This window comes from Protopterus annectens, chromosome 4.part1 (genome assembly GCF_019279795.1).
Source record: "Protopterus annectens isolate FY-2018-M chromosome 4.part1, PAN1.0, whole genome shotgun sequence".
Classification (NCBI taxonomy): domain Eukaryota; kingdom Metazoa; phylum Chordata; order Ceratodontiformes; family Protopteridae; genus Protopterus; species Protopterus annectens.
The window spans coordinates 989,741,692-989,764,556 of NC_056734.1; the positions used below are offsets into that span (position 1 = coordinate 989,741,692).

The following is a 22,865-nucleotide window of genomic DNA, read 5'->3' on the forward strand; positions in this document are numbered from 1 at the left end:
TCAGTTTTGGACCTCAGATGCCTGTCTTTATCCTCGTCTTTGCATTTTTTTCTGTACTTCGGTTGATTCGACGGCATAGTATAATTGAACCTTCGGCCAAAGTAGTGCAAAGCAAAATCAAAACGTCTTTTTATAGTGCGTTTGTTAAATATAGCACAAAACCGACAACTAGTGTCGTTATGATCAGGGCCTAGGCAAGGAATACAGTAAGAGTGGAAGTCCTTATGAGGTATTTGCTTCCCACAAGAAATACAATTATTAACTTTTTCTGACATCGGTCTGAGGCAAGAAAAAAAGTTTCCCCAACGGGGTACATAGCTTTATTGAAGACTTTGGATCTGAAATTAGACTTCGAAAATCTCAGAAGTCGGCCGACCAGCACTTGTGAACTGCTTCTGCTTCGGGCATCGCGCGGCAAGAAAGACTGAAGAAAATGTCGTCGGATACATCTTGTATACCCCTGGCGCGCTGACGTCAGGGAAGAAGCGACAGCAACCGACGCCGGACGAAGACTTTGGAATTCTGGCCGACTGCGGGACGGCCTGACGGCAGGATAACCCAAGTGTGATGACTGCAGCAGTGTAACACGATGAACATCTACACGACTCGCCACCAACTGTCCTTACAAAACTCACTACTGTTCAGCCCTTAAACAACTCAACTGGCTTGAACTCCCCCATCTCCTTCCTTACAAGCTCATACTAACTTATAAGATACTGTACTACCCTGAAAAAAAAACCTGCATTATAAAACCTAATACACTCTCACACCATCACTAGGGTTCTATGCCCCAACAACAAACCACTTCAAGTCACAAAATCCAGTAACTCTGCAGGGGCCTCCCTCTATTCTAACTATATTGCTAAAAAATGGAACACTCTGCCCACTAACATAACAGCTGCAACATCTCATCTCAGTTAAAGAAATCTCTAAAAATCACACCTACAAACTAACTGGGCTTGCCACTGATGCCCCACGCTAATCCTACCCCATCTTATCCTAACTCAACCCTAGTCAGAGTTCCTCCCTCATATTCATTCTTTATACTTCTCTTATTCTTGTTAGTCTCACTTCTCTAGCTTCACTCTTCTTCCACATGTCCTCTTCCACTTCCAAATGATGATAATTATAAATACTCTATAATATTGTATTTTGATCATTTCTACTGAGGCACAGCTGACTGAATAACCACTGCTTAATTTTGTTATGCTTTGTTCTTAAAGACGTATATGTAATCCTTGTCATATGAATTTTTATTAACCTCTGATGTAACTGGAGCTTTTCTCCCCAGGCCTCTACTGAAAAAGGACTTGTGTCTAGTCGGACATTCCTGGTCATCAAATGTAAAACAAACTACTACATATCTACAACTCAAACTTATTTGCTTCTCAAAGGTTCTCAGCTAAGGAAGCAGTCGAAAGAAAGCATGCTTTGTACTATATAAGAAGACCAGTCATATTTGAAAGACTTAGTGACTGCAAAACTAAATCAATCATAAATTAAAGTTTCATGGGCAACAGGAAAAATATTTTGCTTTCGAGCATAAAGTTAGTGAATCTAACAAACTCATTCCACCACTCTACAAGGTGGCCTTGTAAAAGGGCTGAAACTATGTTAGGTTATAAGATGATAGATTTTTTTTGTTTTTTAAATTAATGAAAGCCTTATGAGTCATAAAAGTACACTGCTCACCGCCACATGGAGGAGACGTCTGATTGCTTTATTGTTTCCAGAACCACAATATGCCATGGCCACAGTGTACATTCCAGACCGTCGCAGGATTGGATCCTAAAAGATAAAAAATATTACAGACTCCTAATATTAGATACACAGTCAACTTCAAACATGTGGCACCACCCTTGAAAACAAATCATGTTAACACAATCACCTACAGCAGTTGCTACAAAGGGAAACCAGGAACCCATTTTTGGCACTGTACTGTTCAATACTTTTGTTGACAATGTGGGACAAACAGGTTAGTTATGTAGGAAGCTTACCGTAATTCCAGATCTTTTGAGAAAATCTCAGTCTGGAGGTTATTCTCAGTTAAGTCCTCATCAAGGGGCATACCTTTCACACACCACCACCAAGAAATGCAGCTTTGGGCAACAAAAGTGTGACAAGTACTGCATACATTCCATCTGGACAGAGTATGTGAAGTCACCATACACAAAGCCTAAAGCTGGAACTGCATTGCACTTTAAGGGAAAATTCCTAACCTTGCTAGATGGCCATCCTTCCTGGCTCTTGTCAACTCATGTTTCATGTGTCCTAAGATGCTTGGGTCAAAGGAATAAATAGCACAGACGAGATAAGAGCTTGATGGTTGCAGTGGGGAATGGATTTTTTTTTTTTTTGGCAAACATGGAGTTATGGTACGATCATAAGCAACTCTCTTTCTGGAAATTTTAGACAGCACAATATTCCTATTCAGATGAATATCAAGCTGAGAGGACATTTATTTTATTTATTTATTTTATTTAAATTTGTTGACCGGGAGTGTCCAACTGGATGTGGGTCCATTTTCAGCGGAGGCCCGGGGAGAAAAGCTCCACAGTAAAATAAACAGAGTAGTTACATTGGATTACATAGTGATTAACAATTTAACATAGAAATTACTTACAACATATTTACAGATGAAGAACATAGTACATCAGTAGACAACTAGAATCTTTATCTGTGAAGTACATAACAGGCATTAACAAATGTAACAATGAGAAGTTCCTGCTGTATAATAAGTACTAGGCTTATGAGCATCTGAGCTTGCTATCATAAAGGTAGTTAGTGGAGGTGAAAGAAAGGTAGTAGTTGGATGGGGTGGATGATATTAGAGTGGGAGTTGCAAGGGCATAGCCAGCATGTTTTTAGGTGCACTTTTAATAAAGTTTTGAAGTTGGTGCATGATGGTATGGAGGTAACTGTGGGTGAGAGTGAGTTCCATAATTTGGCTATGGCGCAAGAGAATAGTGCTTCACCAGCAGAGTTATTGGCTTTAGTGATCTGCAAGTGATTTTTGTTGCTGGATCTTAGTGGTCTGGTGGTGCGATAGGGTTGGAGTAGATTCTGGAGGAATGGGAAATTTAGTGGATGGTTTACTAGTTTGTGGGTGAGTGAGAGTTGATACCACAGAAGGAGGTGAGGGAGTTCAAGCCAGCCCAGTTCAGCAAGTGAGAGACAGTGGTGACTACGGTAGGATGCCCCTGTGGCGAATTTTGCGATTTTGTTGTGGCAGGTCTCTAGCTTGTTTAGATCACATTGCCTTAGGTTGGTATATACTGGAGAGGCATAAAGTAGGGTGGAGATAAGGTGGGAATTTGCTATTGAAATCTTTGCTGCTTTGGTGAGAAATTGTTTATTTCTGTATAATGCTCCTAGTTTTTTTTGTGGACTTTTTTTATGGTCATGGATATGTGAATGTCAAATTTTAGTTTATTGTCTATTTCCACTCCTAGCAATTTGGTGTGTTCAGTTGGGTATATAGTGGTGTTGTCTTTTGCTGTGATGTTAAAGTGAGAGTTGTTTTGAGTATGTTTGGTGGGTTGGAAGATGAGTAGTTTAGTTATGTTTGGGTCGAGTATTAATTGGGCATCAGATAACCATGTTTCAACAGAGGAAAAGGCTTCCTGTGTGACTTTTTGCAGTTTGGGTAGGGACTGGGCTGAGCAGATGATGGTAGAGTCATCTGCGTACTGGATGAGTGTGCCATGTTTGGTGGCAGAGGCTAGATTATTGGTGTAAACAGAGAAAAGTAGGGGTCCAAGGATGGATCCTTGGGGAACCCCTATGGAGACAGGTAGTTGGGGAGATATGTCATTCTGCCATACAACGGACTGTTGGCGGTCAGACAGGTAACTCTGAAACCAGTTGGTGACTGATTGTGAGAAGGATAGGTTATTGAGGACAGAGATAAGTTGTTTGTGTGGGACCATGTCAAATGCTTTAGATAGGTCTAGGAAAGTAGCAGAGGAGAGATAGCCATTGTTTTTATGCTGAAGGATAGTGTTTGTAAAGGAGAGTAAGGCAGTGGTGGTGCTATGGTTTGGTCGGAAACCATGCTGAGTACTGGAAAGGGGTAGTTAGTAAGGAGGTAGTGAGAGACCTGAGAGTGTATGCATCTCTCTAGTATTTTGGAGAGTGGAGAGAGAATAGCTATGGGGCGATAATTGGTTAGTTCTGCAGAGGGTCCGCCTTTGTGGAGGGGAATTATGTGAAACTTTCCACAATGTAGGAACGTAACTTTCTGACAGAGATCGGTTAATCAAGATGGATACTGGGTAGGCCAGAGCATCAGCTGCGATTTGTAGGTATTCACTTGGGAGGTTGTCTGCTGCTAATTTGGTGGGTTTAAGTTTAGTTAAGAGTTTTTTTTATGTTGGAGGTAGGTACAGGAGAAAAAGAGAAGGCAGTGGGGAGATTACTAGTTGAAGGTGTGGGTTGGAGGGTTGTGTTGTTTAGCTAGTGATAGTATGGTTTGGGTGAAGTGTGTGTTGAATGAGGTAGCAATATTTTCTGAGGAGTTAGGGATGTTAGGAGGAGGGGTACTGACTTTACCTGGGTGGAGGATGGAGTTTATGGAGGACCAGAATTGTTTGGGGCTGTGTTGTGAGGAGTCTAGGGCAGACTGGTAGTATTGGAATTTGTCCGTATTAGCTTTTGACTCTATTGTAGTTCTAGGAATTTCTGTCTAGCTGTGGGGTTTTGGTTTTGCCAGTGCTCCCAGGCTTTATCCCTGTTTTCATTTCTGACCTAGTGGTTTTCTGTAGCCATGGGGAGGGTTGTGCTTTGGTTCTGGAAAATCTTATGGAGGCATGGTAATTAAGGATGTTCAGGAAGGTAGTATTAAAAGATTCAACTGCGTCATCTAGACTGAGGTACTTTAGAGCATGCCAGTTACATTCTTTGAGGGATGAGATGAATGTGAGTGAGTTAAAGTTTATTTTTTTACGTATTTGACGATAGATGACAGGTTTAGCTTGGTACAGGTATTTTTAGAGTAGGAATGTTGGGGAGTGATCACTGAGGCTATCTGATAAGCAGCCTGTTATATATGACTGGGGGTTCTTACTGACTAGTATCCAATCCAGGGTAGAGTGCTTGCTGGAGTTTTTATTTATCCTTGTTGGTGACTGGACTAGTTGGGTGAAGCCATGAAGGTGTACATGATGGGTTGGATTGTTGCCAGAACAGGATTGCCAGTCAATATTGAAATCACCTAAGATGATAGTTTCTTGGGGGAGATGGTGGGAAGACCAGCTGAGGAGGTTTTCTAGTGGAGGGATGTTTTGGCCAGGTGGGAAGTAGCATCCAATTATGTTGATGGTTTTGTTTTGGTTAATTCTGAGGTTGGTATATATTATTTCTTCATTGCCTATTTGTGGAGCTGATGATTTTAAGATCTGGATGTTTAGATGTTGTTTAAATATTACAGCTACACCACCTCCTTTTTTGTTTAGCCGGTCTACTCTTAGTATGCCGTAACCTGTAGGGAGTATTTGCTCAATGGTAATGTGAGGTTTTAGCCAGGTTTCTGTCAGGACGACTATATCTGGGGAGTATAAGTCTATGGTGGCATGGAGTTCATGGACTTTGTTGGATATACTTCTAATATTTAGGCTTAGTAGAAGGAAGTCACTTGGTCACATGGATGCTCTTCAGGGCAAAGGCCCACTTAAGACATCCTACCAACACCACCACCATTAAAGAATGAACTATTCCTCAGTTCAGAAATCTATGAAGGACTGCCATGCTATAAGGCTTGGTACACTTAGACGCAATGGACCACACTGCAACACACACATGCTACGTAGGAAACGCCAAAAGCAAACAGCAAAAATGGCTATTGTACTAAATGAAGCCACACCACCACCACTACCAAAATACTGAAAAACAAACTAAGTGTCATGTTTGTCGTTCTGCTGAAGACTTTATTAGTGCTTCTGGTACCTTGGCTTACGCCTTCAAGGATTAATTGTTCTTACACCAAACAGCTGCTTTTACACAAGTGCCACCTCACAATTAACTAACTTGGTTGATAAATAATGTGATAATAAATCCAATTTACTAATTCAAAATGCAATCTGTGTGATATGCAACAACCTCATCGATTACAACATATATACATGCCGAACTTTTGAATATTTAATTTTTTACAAAAAACTTTACATACAAAATGTTTGCAGATTTTTAAAATGACCTTATTTTACCAAACCTACTACTCACATAAACCTTTATGGCTTCTATCAAACCATCACCTCTCCTACCAGAACCCACAAACCTAGCAATAAAAAAAGTACCTTGGACTGGATATTAGTTAATAGTAAACCTCTCCTATATAAAACAGATACATTGCCTGATATTAGTGACCACTCTCTTACCTTTATAACTAGACAAAAGACCACTATATTCCCAACCAAACTACCTTTAGGACTACACGGAACAAGAAAAATATAAACCCAGACAGCTACCTAGCTGAGCTCAAAGCTTGCAACTGGTCACCCCTAAAATAGCTACCTCTTGATGAAGCGGTGTCATACTTCAATTCCAAATTCCTGTTAATTCTTGACCGCCATGCCCCTTATTGTACAGTCAGAACTAGGAACAAACCTGCTCCTTGGCTCTCCAGAGAGACCAGGCACAAAATGCTACAGAGAAATAAGATTTGGTCCAAATGGAGATATACAAAAGACCCTACGGACCATCTAAACTTTAGACAGCTTAAAAACACTACTAAAAAACTAATTATTCTTGACAAAAAAAAACTATTACCATAAACTCCAACAAACCCAACCGCATAATCTTCAAAAATTCTGGTCAGGCATTAACAGGCTACTTCATCCAGGTCACTCCAAAACTCCTACCCCATCTAACTTAACTCAGAAAACTCCCATCCAAATCGCAGATACATTTAACAAATTTTTCTCGGAATCAGTCAAATCACTAGCAAATACCTTATCCCCAAGCTAGCACCACTACACCACCCTCATTGGCTAATAATCCTCCTGCATTTACTCTACAACCAGTGCCAACATCACTCGTCCATACTCTTCTTCAAAAACTTAAACCTTGCACTCCATCAGCTGACCTCCTCCCAGCCGAATATCTGCAAATGGCAGCTGGTGCACTAGCCTACCCTATTTCCATCTTAATAAATAAACAGAACTATTACAGAATGTACCATCCCCTTCTCTCTGGAAAGTCTCACATATAATTCCACTGCATATGGGTGGTAACTCAACTGAACTCGCTAACTTTCGACCCATTGCCATACTTTCTCCTTTAGCAAAAATCATTGAGAAATGTATTCACCGGCAGCTACTTGAGCATCTCCTACAAAACAAGCTACTGGCTGACTGCCAGCATGGCTTTAGGCCATTCCACAGCACTACAACTGCTCTCTTATCCTTCTCTGACTGTATTAATAGAAATCGTAACAACTTGCTTTCCTCTGCTCTCTTTATAAACCTCTTTAAAGCCTTTGACACGGTTAATCATCAATTAATGTTAGATACACTACAACGACTTTCCTTAGATACTCGGGCAGTCAAATGCTTTAAGTCTTATTTAGGTAACAGACAACAGGCAGTCCTCTGGGACAATAAATGATCTACTCCTCTCCCAGTCACTCTGGGTGTCCCACAAGGCTCCATTCTGGGACCTCTCCTCTTTTCTGTTTTCATTAATGATCTGAAAACTACCCTCCCCCAAACCACCTGCATACAACATGCTGACGACTCGACATTAATCTGTGCAGCAGCCTTTTCAGCTGAACTCCAGTCCAGTACCCAAAGAGTACTTACCTTAGTTGAAAACTGGTTCCATCAACACTGTCTCCCTCCTTACCCCCCAAAAAACTAAATTATTACTGTTCACTCCCACACAGAAGTCTACCCGTATTAATTTCACAATTACATCAAATAGCAGCACCCAACACAACCACCAAACTCTTAGGTGTAACAACTGATCATAATCTTAACTATGGCACTCACATAAACTTAACTATCAAAGCAGTTAATAGAAAACTTGGTTTCCTCTACAGGCTTAAACCCTTTCTTACACCCTCTGCCAGGATTACTATTGCTCAAACCCATCTAATCTCCACCCTACTCTATGCCTCCTCCATTTATACCAACCTATCTAAAACTAATCTAAACAAACTGGCAACCTCCTATAACAACATCGCCAGATTTGCCACTGGCTCCCCTTTTAGAACCCATCACTGCCAAAATCTGAAACAGCTAGGATGGCTGGAATTTCAAAACCAGGTTCTTCAGCAACTTACTATCACTCACAAGGTCCTGTACCATCCCACTAATACTCCTGTACTCTGTAATCTTATTAGTCCTTATATAAATCTCAAAACTCTACGCTCAGCAAATAAGTTACTAGTACTCGCCCTTAAATCCAATAATAAATCTGGCGACTGCCTGTTTACTAACTGTTGGAAACACTTGGAACAGACTTCCAAATGATCTAAATTCCCTTACATCTACTCCACTGTTTAAGAACCAACTAAGAGTCTTCCTTAAATCTCAATGGTTATGTATATGTTCTAAACCAGACTGACACCCTCTCCCCTTGCTAAAATGCCTCAAACTTCCTCAACACTTACATCAATTTCTTATTTCCTTCACTATTTGTTTAGGATGCACTACAATCTTTTTCTAGTTTTAACTCAGTGTTTTGTTCCCTGTCAAACCACTACTTAATAAAAACTAGCCTTTTCAGAGATTTTCTTACATGTCATACCCTGTGTGCATCTATGTATATAAGATGTTTGTTACATGTCATGCCCTGTGTACATCTATGTATATAAGATGTCTGATAGATACTAGCTATTCATTTCTTTGTGCTTTCCATGTCTAACCCACTGCTTTAAATCTGCTATACGCATTCTTCTATAGTTATATCAACTGCTCTAAATCTCTTTACACCAACTCTAATATATTTTTTTTTCTCGCTCTTTTTCTTATATTATTTCATTTTCTCTTTTCCCTTTTTTCCTCTCTCACCTAACAAATTAAATCTATGGTAAAGTGATTTTTTTTTTTTACATTAATCTAGTGTTATGTTTTTTTTTTAAGTAGACGCTTTGTATCTTTATTCAATTTATTTAATACTGTTTTGGAGCTTTACTCCCCAGGCCTCTACTGAAAATGGACATATATCCAGTTGGACTAGCCCGGTCAACAAATGTAAAATAAAAATAAATAAATTTACATCTGGCAGTGGAAATCATGGCAGGGATGGTAATGGTTCAAACCTTCAGATGGCAGATACATCACTTCGAGGCTCTTTAGCAGAAACATATTTTAGCAAGAACACCATCTCTTTTGAAAATATCCAAATGGGAGAAAATACTCAAGGCTTGGGATCGGCAGTACAGCATGAGCCGGGAACAGATTTTCACCTTAATGGCAGACGAAGAAGTTAGAAGACGGAGAAAGAATTAACAGTTTACCCCAGGCCTTTGAGGTATGTTACAGTTTTTTCAAGTGACATATTGAACAAGATAGGTTAAACATTGTTAATTTATTTAAATTAGTCATTACCAATGACTTATTGTTAAAGGTATTAAATTTGTACCAACAAATTAAAAACTCTACCTTATGTGTTAATAAAGGTTAAGTGTTTTTGCAGAAAATTGCATCTGAAAGGTTTTTTTTTAAGCTCACAAAAATAACGTTAATTACTGTTCAGAATTTGTGGCTCGGAAAGATTTACTGTTGAATGTCTCACTGTATGTGAATGAATTATGTCACATTTTAATACAGGAGGGACCAGAAAGTACAGTTGTGTACACTTACCATAAATATAGATGTTAGAGTGTATTCACTGTTGCAGTCAGCACCTGTGGGTTATCCCTGCTGAGGTAGCCCTTGGCTGACCCGGATACCAGAGTCAATGTTTTTCTGCGTCAGCTGCTGTCACTTGCTATCTGACGTCAGGTCGTCAGTGCTATAAAGGAGAGCAGCCAACAACATTACATCAGTTTTTCTTGCCCTAACCAGTTAGAGGCCCCACGTGGCTATGGTAAAGTGGTACTGGTGGCAAAAGGCCACCTTTGGAAACTTATGTCTCGCTAAAAAAAGAAGATACAAAGGAGAAGGAAGGTGGGAAACCAGGACTGCAACAATGAATACACTCAAACAGCTACAATTATGGTAAGTGTACACAACTATACTATGTTCTTCATGTTTCACTGTTGAAGTCATCACCTGTGGGAGGATTCCCAAAACTGAGGAGAGGGGTGGTAGGCTTAACAGACCTAAGAATGGGTCAGCATGTCCTGCAGAAGTGCAGAGGCAAACCCTGCCCCAAGCTTTAGAAAATAAGAGGTAGGTGGTAATGTTTGGTAAAGGTATGGACAGAAGTCCAGGTGACCGCTTCCAGGATGCCCCTGGTGGGAACTTCTCTGAGGAATGCTGTGGAAGTGGAGGCTGTCCTAGTGGAATGGGTTCAAACAGACTCGGGGAGTTTCCCATGCAGTCTGTAGCAGAAATGGATACAGTGCGATATCCACTTGGAAATGGTTTGTTTGGAAATGGGTTTCGCCCAGTGCCCCTGGGGCAAAGCTGACAAGTAGTTGGTCTGTTTTTCTGAAGGATTTAGTGCGTTCCAGATGGTATCTGAGCTGTCTGTGCACGTCTAGTGAGTGCAGAATTCTCTCCCCCTTGTTTTGTGGGTTAAAAAAGAAGGTGGGTAAATGTATGGCCTAATTGAGAGTTACATTATATACCACCTTGGGCATAAATGAGGGATTAGTCCTCAGGGAGACCCTGTCTGCATGGAAGATGATGAAGGGCTCAATGGGCATCAGTGCCTGAAGTTCTGAAACTCCCCTGGCTGAGGTGATAGCTAGGAGAAAAGCAGTCTTCCAGGACAGGAATCTTAGTTTTGCTGAAGCAGCAGGTTCGAAGAGTGGTAAGGTTAGTTTTTCCAGAACATAATTCAGGTCCCAGGCTGGAGTGGGTGGCTTTCTGGGAGGTCTGATATTAGAAGCCTCTCTGACGAAATGCTTAATCAAAGGATAGGAGAACAGGTCCTGTTCTGCATCAAAAAGAGCTTCCATTTTCCTGCATAAGATTTTCTGGGGCTGGGCCTTCTCACATCTGTGATAATGTCTAGGACCGGTTTGCTTAACAGGGGCCCCTTGTTTGTCTTTAGGGTATTAGACATGCTGATAGTTTGAGAGTCTGCAAATCAAGGTTGCAGCATCCTCCCCCCACCTGAGTTAAGAGTTCTGAGATCAGGGGTAGCTGCCTGGGAGTCTGTAAAGTCAGGCTGCACAGTAAGGGGTACCCAATGCTGTCTGGGCAAATCTGGAGCAATGAGAATGGCCTTTGGTCTCTCCTGCCTTATTTTGATCAGTACCTTTGGAATAAGGGGCAGGGGAGGGAATGCATACACAAAAAGGGTATTCCAGGGGAAGGTCAAGGCATCCACCTTCCATGCTAGGTGGTGATGATCCCTGGTACAGAATTTTTTCAGCTGTGAGATGCGAAGCAGAGAGATCCACCTTCGGAGTCCCCCATGCCTGGGCGATTTGTAAATATTTTTCTGTGGACCTGACATTCGTGGGGGTCCAGTAAGTTTCTGCTTAAGTGGTCTGCCAGAGTGTTATTGATCCCTGATAGATATTGGGTTATCAGATGTCATCTCCTATGGAAGAGGCTGTCAGCCAGAAGTTTATGGCTAGCCTGCACAGAGAGCAAGATTGGGACCTTCTGTGTTAGTTGATGTACCACACTACTGTTCTGTTTTGTTAACAACAACCCTGGGCTTGAGATGGTGTTTGATGGAAGTCAGAGCCTTTTGTACTGCCATCATTTCTTTCTGGTTGATGAGTAAGGGAAGGTGCAAGGCATCCCAAAGACCTTGGGTGCACCTGCCTTCTAGGTGAGTGCCCCAGGCTATGTCTGAGGCATCGGTGGTAATGGTCTGTCCAGATCGAGGGAGGATGAAGGGAAGACCCTTGTTGGGGGCAAAGGCCCTTGCCCACCAGAGAAACTCGGCCCTTATATACAGGGGATCAGAGGGAGAGAGGTCTCTAGAGGCCGAGAGTGCAGACACCAAAGGTTCTTTAGGTACCACTGAAGTTTTCTTATGTGAAGCCTGGCCAGAGGAATTAGGATGCAAAATGCCATGTACCACAAGGCTTGCAGGAACTTCCTGGAAGTGAGGCGACTTCAGATAGACAGCTGGGTAAAATAGAGAGGAAGGAAGTTCTGCTTTTCTGGGAATACGAAAGCCATTTGGGATACTGTGTCCAAGCAGTTCTCCCAAGAAAATGATCTTCCTGGAGGGTGTTTGCCTTGATTTCTTCTCGTTAATGGTGTAACCCAAGGAGGTTAGGATTCCCTTATGGGGATGTGGAGGTAGGGATCTTTTAGATCTAGGGTTACTAACCAAGCATTTCTGGTCAGCATAGGCAGCAGCTGCTGTAAAGTTAGTTTGAATTTGGTGACAACCAGGAAGGTGTTCAGAATGGGGTGCCAAGTGCCCTCTTTTCTGGGAACAAGGAATAGTCTGGAATAAAAGCCTTTGCCTGTTTGATCTGAGGGGACAGATTCTACTGCCCCTTGGGATATGAGAGTTTGGACTTGTTTCAATGCCTTTGTCCACTTATTTGGAGGTAAGTCTGGGTACCCTCTTAGAAATGGGAGTTTGTTGAAGGAGAATTTGTATCCCTGAAAAATGATCTTTAAGACCCATTGGTCCTTTGCTACAGAAAGCCAATTTTCTTTGCAGAGGGACAGCCTTCCTCCAAGTTTTTGGCGAGAAAAAACAGGGCAGAGGAGGGAGAGGGAGTCACTGAGTTTTTGCCATAGAGGGATAGCTTAGAAATCCCGGCCTTTGGAGTGGAAGTGGTCCACTGTTTGGTTCTCTGCTGTCCCTGGGGTGGGATTCTCTGTGATTTGCCCCTGTGGGGCTCATCTTGCCCCCGTCTGCTAGGTGCAGGAAAGGACCAGTGTTCTGAGGGAAAATTCCTGCTGAACCTAGGAGGTTGTGCCTGAAAGAAATCTTTTACTGTTTGCATAGATTTTGCTTAGTTTTCCATCTTTTTAAGCACCTTTTCTGCTTTTTCGTCAAACAAGCGGTCCTTATCCAAGGGTGCATCAAGTAATTTAGATTTGACAATCAGGGAGAGGTTGTTCCTTCAACCATGCATGTCTCCTAACGACAGATCCTGACACTGCTGCCCTGCTTGAGGCTTCTAAGGCATCATAACCACATAGTGTAATGAGTGTTGAGCCACTTGACAAGTAGAGTGCAATAAATCTGCAAATTCTTTCAAATTGGTACAGGCAGGAAAGGTAGAATTTTTTTGTTTCAACAGTTCCAAAGTGTGCTGTTGATATTTTAACATGTGGAACTAACAGTTGAGACCTCTAATAGCCAAGATTGCAGAGGTGTATACTTTTTTTACCCCATCTGTCCAGAACTCTGGAGTCCTTGTCAGGAGTAGGATTCTTTGCAGAACTAGCCTCATCTCCTTTTGGTCCCTTAGTAATGACCTCTGTGTCCGCAGCAGGATTTTTGTACAGGTATTTGTGGGAGCCCGGTACTCTGTAATACCAGTCAGGTTTTCTGGGAGCAGGTGGAAGGGCATCAGGAGTTACTAGATTCCTGGAAGACATCATCAACCACCTCTAAGATAGGAGAGATGGCCAAGGGTCTGTGCTGGGGCAGGTCTAGAAACTCTCAGTCTTTTCTTAGACAAAGGGAAGTCCTGCGATTCCCAATGGAAATGTTCCCTGAGGGTGTGAAGGGTTTCCCCAAAGGAAGGATCTTCTGGTGGGGAGGCAAAGGGAATAGATTCCTCTACATCTGAATTCTCATAAGCAGTCGGAGGTGGTTGTTCCTCTTCAAAATCTGAATAAATAGACTACTCAGAATCCTGCTCTGTTAGTATTTCAGCAGAAAGGTCGCTTTTCCTTTTAGAAGTTGTGGCCTGACTACCCCTGATAAGGGTGATAAGATCCTCTGCCATTTTAAGCATATGAGTTTGGAGAGGAGGAGGAAGAGCAGGAGTAACATGGTGGCTAGAGGTAGTTTTCCTGGGAGTGGCCTTGCCTCTAAACCCAAGAGTAACCATCGGTCTAAGAGGAATGGTAGTCGAATAGAAGATGTAGTTTTAGTCTGGAATCAGTAGTGTGAAAGGCCTCCACAGAAGCCGGTGCCTGCGTTGTGGCACTGGACCTAACCGAGGCAGAGATAACCAAAGGCTCGGAAGACAAAGACGACTTCTGCGGCATACCACACTCTGAAAGGGTCTCTCTAGAAGCCTGCGTAGGTATCTAATTGGGCATCAGGAGCTGCGAAAGCACCTCACTGAATTCTGGAGAATTGACAACCTGCTTAACCTTGTGTGGTCTGTATCTTTATCCTTACTTTTCTTCAGAATGTCTATGGATGGTTGGCTGACGGATGCCAGTTCGGAATGCGAAGACGGAAGATGAAAATACTTGGCTACAATCAGAGCTCTACGGCAAATGGTTCTCGCATTAAAGAGGGCAGAGAACCAGCAACTGGGGACGTCGTGATCTGGGCCTAAACAAGTGACAGTATGAGAAGAAGTCTCGATGTGTTATTTGCTTTCCACAGGTGAGAAAATTGTTAACTTTTTCGGACATCGGTTAGTGTAAGAAAAAAAAAAAAAGACCCCCAACGGGGTACTTGAATTTAGAAGTTTTCAGCTGTAAATCAAATCTCTGGTAGCGACTGACTGGCACACTTGCGAACTGCTTCTGCTATGGGCTCCATGGCAAGAAAGAATGATGTAATAGCAACGGCTGCTCTCCTTTATAGCACTGATGACCTGACATCAGACAGCAAGCAACAGCAGCCGATGCAGAAAAACAATGACTCTGGTATTTGGGCCGGCCAAGGGATACCACAGCAGGGATAACCCACAGATGATGACTGCAACAGTAAAACATGAACATGATGTATATGGCATCCGAAGAAAGAAATGTAAATGTATGTGATGGTATTTGCATGGGTTATGGGAAGTTATTTGTTCTAGAATTTTCCAGCAAAAGCAAATTCATACCACTGAGATTTTCTATGATTTTAGTTGGTTTAAAAAAAAAAAAATATTACGTAAAAAAGTTGAATTGGAATATTTAAAACTTATCAGGTCCAGAAAGAATTTCAACTCGCAGAATGAGGAATGGTTAGCCATTCCATCACTTTGTGGCTTGAGCAATGACTATAAGTATTCAGGCAGACAGGGTGAACTGGGTAACAATGTTGACAACAAGGTACAACAAAATGGTTACTGACCACCTTTTAAACAATGATCCTATACTCCCACTTCATGGCAAACAGAGCACCTCACTGGCCCTCTACAAATGTAATCTGGACGACTGAATGGGTAATCGTAAATTCACCAAAGAGGTTCCTGTGTCCCTCTTGGACAGGGACAATTTGTGCTGATCACTGAAATAAGGGTAGAACTTGGCTAGACTTGTAAGGACCCTAGGGCCATTAGCCTAGTAAATTCCTATGATCCTATGAGAAGTTGCCCGATAATCGCCAGGCCAAATACAATTCACTGCTCTTAGAAATATTGGAAAGAGGTGAGTGGGGTTAGGGTTTCTATCAGAGATGGGCGTTAAAAAAACTGCACATTAAAAGTCCTAAAGATCCAATCTTTTATGCAACTCCAAAAATTTACAAAAAGTTAGTGGAACCACCAGGAAGACTGATGGTTTCAGGAGTGAATTCATATTACAAAATGCAGATATCTTTCTGAATGTTCATTTATAGAAACAATTAAGTAAAATTCCATCACATATTAGAAATACAGCTGATTTTTGTGATAGTGTCAGAGGGGTGGAATGGCATGAAGATTATTACTGGGTGACGGTAAACATTAACTCGTATACCAGCATAAAAAACAGGTGAGGTTTGGAAGCCACTCGGAACATGTTGAAGTAAGGACCGCGCACTTCTTTCGTTATAAAAATTCTACAATTTTTGCCTTACACAACTTTTTGTTTTGGTAAGGAGGTTTCTTTGTGTACTAAAAAAAAAATTAACAAAACAAGAAGGAACTGCAATGGGAGCTCCCTTTGCTTCCTCTTATGTGATTATTTTTATGAGTATGAGAAGAGATTTATTTAACCCATGAATTTTTTTTCTAAGAATGTCATTATATACAAGAGGTACAATGATGACTTAATTTTTATTTGTAGGGTTGATTTGGCACTATTTGGGGAATTCTTTGATCAGCTAAATAAGAATGACTTTGGCTTAAGATTCCAGCATGTGGTGAATAAAAGTTTGATACAATTTCTGGATGTGGAATTGTGGTTGGTAGTGTGTGCATTTTAAACCGTACAGGAAAGGCAAAGCAGTGAACAATTTTTTGCATGCTAGTTGCATGCACCCCCACACACACACTTAGTGAGCTCCTTACCTTATGGTGAGTTCAAATGTATTTTCATCAGCACTTCTGAACAGAATTTGGCAAAAGGAGAACTAGCACAGGTAAAAGATAGATTACTTACCAGAGTTTGGAAGCGGTAGAGAAGCTAAAAGGAATACTGGAGAAGAGTATTAGGAAAGGGGATGTAAATTGGGGAGGGGGATATGGACAGAACATGCATATCCCTAAGCACAGACAGCATGGTAATGGTAACTAAGGAAAGATTCGCTCTCATGTGGGCAATGCACGGCTTGCAAGAGAAATAAAAAAAATTATCAGATACCAAGATAAATGGGAAAATGTTCAATTCTCTGGATTGATTTTATTGTTAATCATGTAGGGCAATATACATACTTGGGCTGTGGGTATGTACCTACTAAACAGTACATAGGACAAACTAAAAATAAATGGCAAAAATACATGTTCTGGAACATCTTGGAGACATCAGTAATTCCAAGTTGGATAACCAAGTGGCTGAGCATTTTCATCAGGCCCATGGGGGTTCGGATAATAGTTTTTTCTTCAGTGTGCTAGCTAAACCTTATGTAGGTAGATGGGATGATTTTAGTCACAAACTGCTGAAAAGCAAGTTTATTTTAAATCACCTGTACACAAGCGAGGGGGGGTGAACTTGGAGATTAACATGAAATTTTAAATATTCTTTGAAAAAAAATATGCATGTAAAGTTTTTTGCAAAAATCACTTGTGTTAAATATTCAAAAGTTCAACATGTACTTATTGTACTGTAGCATGACCTATGAGGGTATTACATAGCACAGATTGCATGTTAAATTTCTAATTTGGATTTATCATCACATCATTGATCAATCACATTTAGTTAACTGTGAGGTGGCACTTCTATAAAAGCAACTGCTTGGTGTAAGAAAAGTTATTCCTTTAAGGCTTAACCCACAGTACCAGAAGTACCAGTAATAAATTATTCATCAGAACAACCAGCTTGGCTCCAGTTGTATGCATTTCAGTACTGTACTAAAGGACCTTCGGAATGTTCTCCAACCTACAGTGCAAAATTCCTAGTGAAATTCTTTCTGGCAGAGAAAATTAATTTTGAACAACCTTTTGGAACTCAGACTACAGCAAAACTGAGTCCTTAAAAGCCAAGCATAAAGCATTAGAATTCAAACACCTGGAAACTCAGGGGGCTAGGATGGGTCTAAATTATGTCCTCGAAGAGGTGTTCCATCGAACGCCTCTTCATCGACCCTTAAAGCGCAAACTAGAACAGTGAATGGCCACATCAGCGATTTCTTTCCCTGAGAAAGAAATCACTTTGCCATCCTTGTTAGATTGCAATTTTCCCCACTGCAGTTCGATCTCAGAGTTGGTATATTTAGTTAGGTTGGGGGTGGGGCACAACCCCCATGTTAGGGGGGTGAAGTTCCCCACTTTGTATTGCTTGTAGTGATATGCTCTTTTTAGGGCAAGTGATTTCTTTCCCAGGGAAAAAAATCGCTGATGTGGACATTCGCTGTTATGACAGTCACATTTTAAGGGTCGATGAAGAGGCGTTCAATGGAACACCTCTTGGAGGATACAACACAGACCCGCTTAGGACAACTGTTGTAATACATAAACAAATTTACCTCGACAAAAACAGAGCTCTAACAAGATTCTGGAACACTGTTCCTATGCTTTAAGGAAACTCTGTATACAATGTAAAGGAGGGAATACTTCAAGAAAAAATATGTCCCCTTCCATAATGGCAGCAAGTCTTCTGACCAAATCCACCTAGAATCAGTCTTTAAGAAGCTCATAACAGAGTGGCTAACAGACTTAAGACAGTGACTGGGCTGATGAAAAACAGGTACTACACTGGTCCAAAAGATACAGGATTTATAAATGGCCCATCCCCATAACTTTTTTTTTTTTTTTTTTTTAACCACCAAGTCCAAGACTTGGTACCTCAATGTTAATGCAATAACAGAGATGAGGGCCATGTAAATCTGCAGTACATCAGCTTAAAAACTTTACAGGTTCAAAGGTGTGTACTAGTCTTTTACAAGTCTAGCCATAAGATTACCCTGGCATCATGCCACCTGACCTTAGCTCCCAGTGCGTCTGAGTAGAGCCACTGGAATTATCCCTGGGGTGAATTTTCTACTTCCCAACCACTCATTAAGATTTCTCTTGAAGAGAGTCAGCGAGGTGCTCTGCTCGACATGTATAGGAAGTCTATTCCATAGCATGGACAGTCTCTGGGTTATGAAACTGTCCCTCCAGTATGTTCTGTTGATTATGGTAATGAGGTTGAGGTCTCTGGAGCATGTGGTACAGAGATATTGGGATTACTTTAGATGCAGCATTTCTACCAGAGCTGGGTCAGATACGGCTTTGTAAGTCAAGTAGAGATCGCCTCCAAGTAGGCGATATGACACACAAGTTTTTTTGAGTCTGTCCATATAGGACAACTGTTTAAGGCCTAGGATCTTCTTTGTGAGGTACTTTTGTGGCCTCTAACATCTACATTTATGGTAGGTACAAAACTGTACTATGTTCATCGTGTTACCCTGCTGCAGTCATCACACTTGGGTAGAATCCCAAACCTAAGGAAGGGTGGTGGAGTCAAACTGGGTTAGAGGAGGCTAGAAGGCCCTGCAGAACTGCAGTGGCGAAGCCAGCTCTAGTCTTAGAGTAAAAGTGGTAAGTGATAGGGTTAGGTGAAGGTGTGTACTGAACTCCAAGTTGCAGCTTCCAAAATATCCTTGGTTGGTACCCCCCTGAGGAAGGCTGTAGATGTAGCTGCTGCCCTGGTAGAGTGGGGCTTTATGCTAGCAGGAAGTGGTTTTCCATGGTGGGTGTAGCAAAAGCGAATGCAATGTCCTATCCATTTGGAAATGGTCTGTTTTGATATAAACTTTCCTTGTGAAGCTGCAGCATAGGATAAAGAGCTGGTCAGATTTTCTGAAAACCTTAGTTTTATCCAAGTAGTAATGTAGTTGCCTGTGAATGTCCAAGGAGTGCAGGAGTCTTCTTTGTTCTGTGGATTTGGAAAGAAGGTGGGTAAATGGATGGTTTGATTTAGAGCCACACTGGATACCACCTTTGGCATAAAGGAGGGGTTAGTTCGTAGAGAAACTCTGTCTTGATGAAAAATGAGGAAAGGCTCTACTGCCATTAGTGCCTGAAGCTCTGAGATGCTTCTGGCTGAAGTTATTCCTAGTAGCAGGGCAGTCTTCCATGATATAAACTTTAAGTCAGCTGAGAATGCTGGTTCAAAAGGAGGTAGCGTAAGTTTTCCAGAACAAAATTTAGGTCCCAGGTTGGCGTAGGTGCTGGGGGGCCTAATATTTTTGGCCCCTCTGAGAAACTGCCTTAGCAGTGGATGTGAAAATAAGGGAGGATCCGTGTTGCAGTGGGCTGAAATAGCTGAGGCGTGGATTTTAATAGATGAAAAAGAAAGTCCTTTGTGTAACATCTCAGTTAAATATTGTAGAATCTGAGGAATGTGTGGCTGAAGGGTATATCTTGGCCTTTAGTTTGGTTCCAGGTGCAAAACCTTTTCCATTTGTCCGAGTAGGCTTTCCTGGTGCTGGGCCTCCTGGCTTCCAGGAAAACATCCATAACAGCTTGAGGAAGAGGAGCTGGCTGGTTGCTTAGGTGATTTGCCATGCAGCCAAATTTAAGGTTTTGAGCTGGCTGTGTAGAGTCTGACTGTCTTGCTGTGTGAGCAAATGAGGAATTTGCGGTAAAATCCAAGGTGGGCCCTGGGTCATACTACTTAGTAGTGGGTACCAGTGCTGGCGTGGCCAGTCTGGGGCTATGAGTATCATTTTGGGTCTCTCCATCCTGACTTTCAGCAGCACCTTTGTGAGAAGGGGCAATGGAGTGAAGGCATATACTGTCAAGGTTATTCCAACTGAATGAGAGTGCGTCCACTTTCCAAGCTTGATGGTGGAATGTCCTTGTACAAAATTTTGTCAGCTGATAGTTTTGAGGGCTGGCAAACAGGTCTATGCCTGGGTGCCCCCATTTTTGAGTTATCATTGCAAATACTTGTGGATCCAGTTTCCACTCGTGGGGATCCATGATGTTTCTGCTTAGGTCGTCTGCCTATGTGTTCTTTTTTCCTGGCAGGAATTGAGCTTGTAGCTGAACTTAGTAAGCCAGTGCTGTGTTCCACAAGGTCATTGCTTGCCTGCATAGAGGGTAGGAGTGTGTACCCCCTTGTTTATGTACCACATTACTGTGGTGGTGTCCATCCATATTGTAAGCTGCCCTGGATGTAAGAGGTCTTTGAAGGCCGTCAGGGCATTCTGTACAGCTAGCATTTCTTTTTGATTGATGTGCACATTCCTTTGATCTGCAGTCCATATGCCTTGAACGCACTGTCCTGCCATGTGTGCCCCCCAGGCATAGTCCAAAGCATCTGTCATAGTTTGCCTGGCTGGTGGCAAAGTGAAAGGTTGACCCTTGTTGAGGTGACATGCCTGTGACCACCAGAGAAACTCTTGTTGAAGGCAGGGAATGAGAGATCATTGTGTCCAAGCTGTGGCTGTGTTGAGTCCATATGCTTTTTAGGTTCCACTGTAATTTCCTCATGCAGTTTTGCAAATGGTATTACTAGTATGCAAGATGCCATGAAGCCAAAGGCCTGCAGAATTTTTCTTGCAGGGAGTTGGGTCTTTGTTGCCATTGTTTTGAAATATTGAGTCAGTTGTAGTTGTTTGTCTGGCATCAGATAAGCCATCTGGGCCGTTGTATTCAAGCTGGCACCCAGGAATGTCATATTTTGTGAGGGTACTAGTTTTGATTTCTTTTCGTTTACTGTGCACCCTAGGCAACTTAGAAGGTGTTTTACAAAAGCCAGATGTTGTAAGAGGATGTCCTTGCTTTCTGTTTGGATGAGGCAGTCGTCCAGGTATGGGTATATTTAAATTCCTCTTTGTCTGCAGTATGCAATTAATGGTGCCAGGCACTTTGTGAAGACCCTGGGCACTGTGGATAAGCCAAAGGGCAGTGCAGAGAACTGGTAATGGGTTGAACCTGCAATGAAACGGAGGTATCTTCTGCAATTTTGTCTGATAGGGACATGCAGGTATGCCTCCTTGAGGTCCAACGTTACTAGCCATGCTTTCTTGCCCAACATGGGAAGATGCTGCTGTAGAGTTAGCATCTTGAATTTGGGTACTTGTAAGTAGGTGTTTAGAATTGAAAGGTCCAGAATGGGTCTCCAAGCATTGTCCTTTCTGGGGACTAGAAAAAGCCTTGAGTAAAATCCTTGGCCTTGCTCCTGTATAGGTACCAGATGAATGGCTCTCATGTCCATGAGAGCTGTAATTTGTTTTTGTGGCTCTGCCCACTGATTTTGCGGCAGGTTTGGTGTTCCTCTTATCGTTGGCAAGGTGTGGAAATGGAATCTGTATCCTTGTGAAATAATGTCCAGGACCCATTTGTCCTTTGTGACTATGTGCCAGTTGTCTATAAAAAGTGCTAATTTTCCTCCCAAGGGAGCTGCCAAGAGAGTTTTGTTTGGCAATTTGAGATTTAAGTCATTGTGTTTTGCCTTCTAGTGGTTTGGGCCCTGTCTTCTCCTCCCTTCTGTGTTGCAGAGCCTCATTATCGAGGTTTGTAATGGGTTTGTGCTTGTCCTCTGCCTCTTGGGCGTCTGTATTTACTCCTCTGTGGTCTGTCAGTAGCTGGAAAGGACCAATTTTTTGTTGGCCAATTTCTGCTGAAGCGTGGGGGCTGAACCTGGAAGAAATCTTTGACCGTCTGCATAGATTTAGCCTTATCCTCCATTTTCTTTAACACTTCTTCTGCTTTAACCCCAAATAGGACATCCTGCAGTAAGGGAGCATCTAGTAACTTTGCTTTAACATGATCAGGCAGAGTTTGTTCCTTTAACCAAGCATGCCTACTTATAACAGACCCAGTAACAGCTGCTCTACAGGAAGCTTCTAAGGAATCAAATCCACATTGTAAAGTATGTTTGCCCACCTGTTCAGCTGCATGCAACAGATCCTGCATTTTCTTCAATTCAGACTGTTGAGAGTGTGTGCTCATCTTTTGTTTTATTTGAGACATTAGGAATTGCTGGTATTTAAGCATGTGAAATTGACAATTAATTTAGTGCTTTCATAGCTAGAGTGGCTGAGGTGTAAACCTTCTTCCCCCACCTGTCTAGTGCTCTGGAGTCCCATTCAGAGGGTACCTGATTTTTAGCCATAGAAGCCTTAGCCCCTTTGGGACCCTGGGAGATAGTCTCTGGGGTCAGCAACAGGGCTTTTGTAAAGAATTTGTGGGAGTCAGGCACTCTATAATATCTATCTAGTTTGGCTGGGGCAGGAGGCAGAGAACCTGGGTTTAGACTAGATTCTAAGTAGACATCATCCACAATGTCTAAAACTGGGGGAATAGTCAGTGGTCTGTGCTGGGGGAGTAAAAGAAACTCTGAGCCTTTTCTTTGAGTCGG

At 42.0% G+C, this 22,865-nt stretch overlaps 1 protein-coding gene across 1 annotated transcript in view; it reads right to left on the reverse strand.

Moving 5' to 3' along the window:
* PSMD1 (proteasome 26S subunit, non-ATPase 1) overlaps positions 1-22,865 on the reverse strand; it is a 2,664,479-nt gene that overhangs the window by 1,494,804 nt on the left and 1,146,810 nt on the right. Inside the window, exon 15 of the mRNA XM_044070690.1 lies at positions 1,693-1,788. Within this exon, the coding sequence (XP_043926625.1) occupies positions 1,693-1,788 (96 nt within the window). The remainder of the gene's footprint in view (positions 1-1,692; positions 1,789-22,865) is intronic.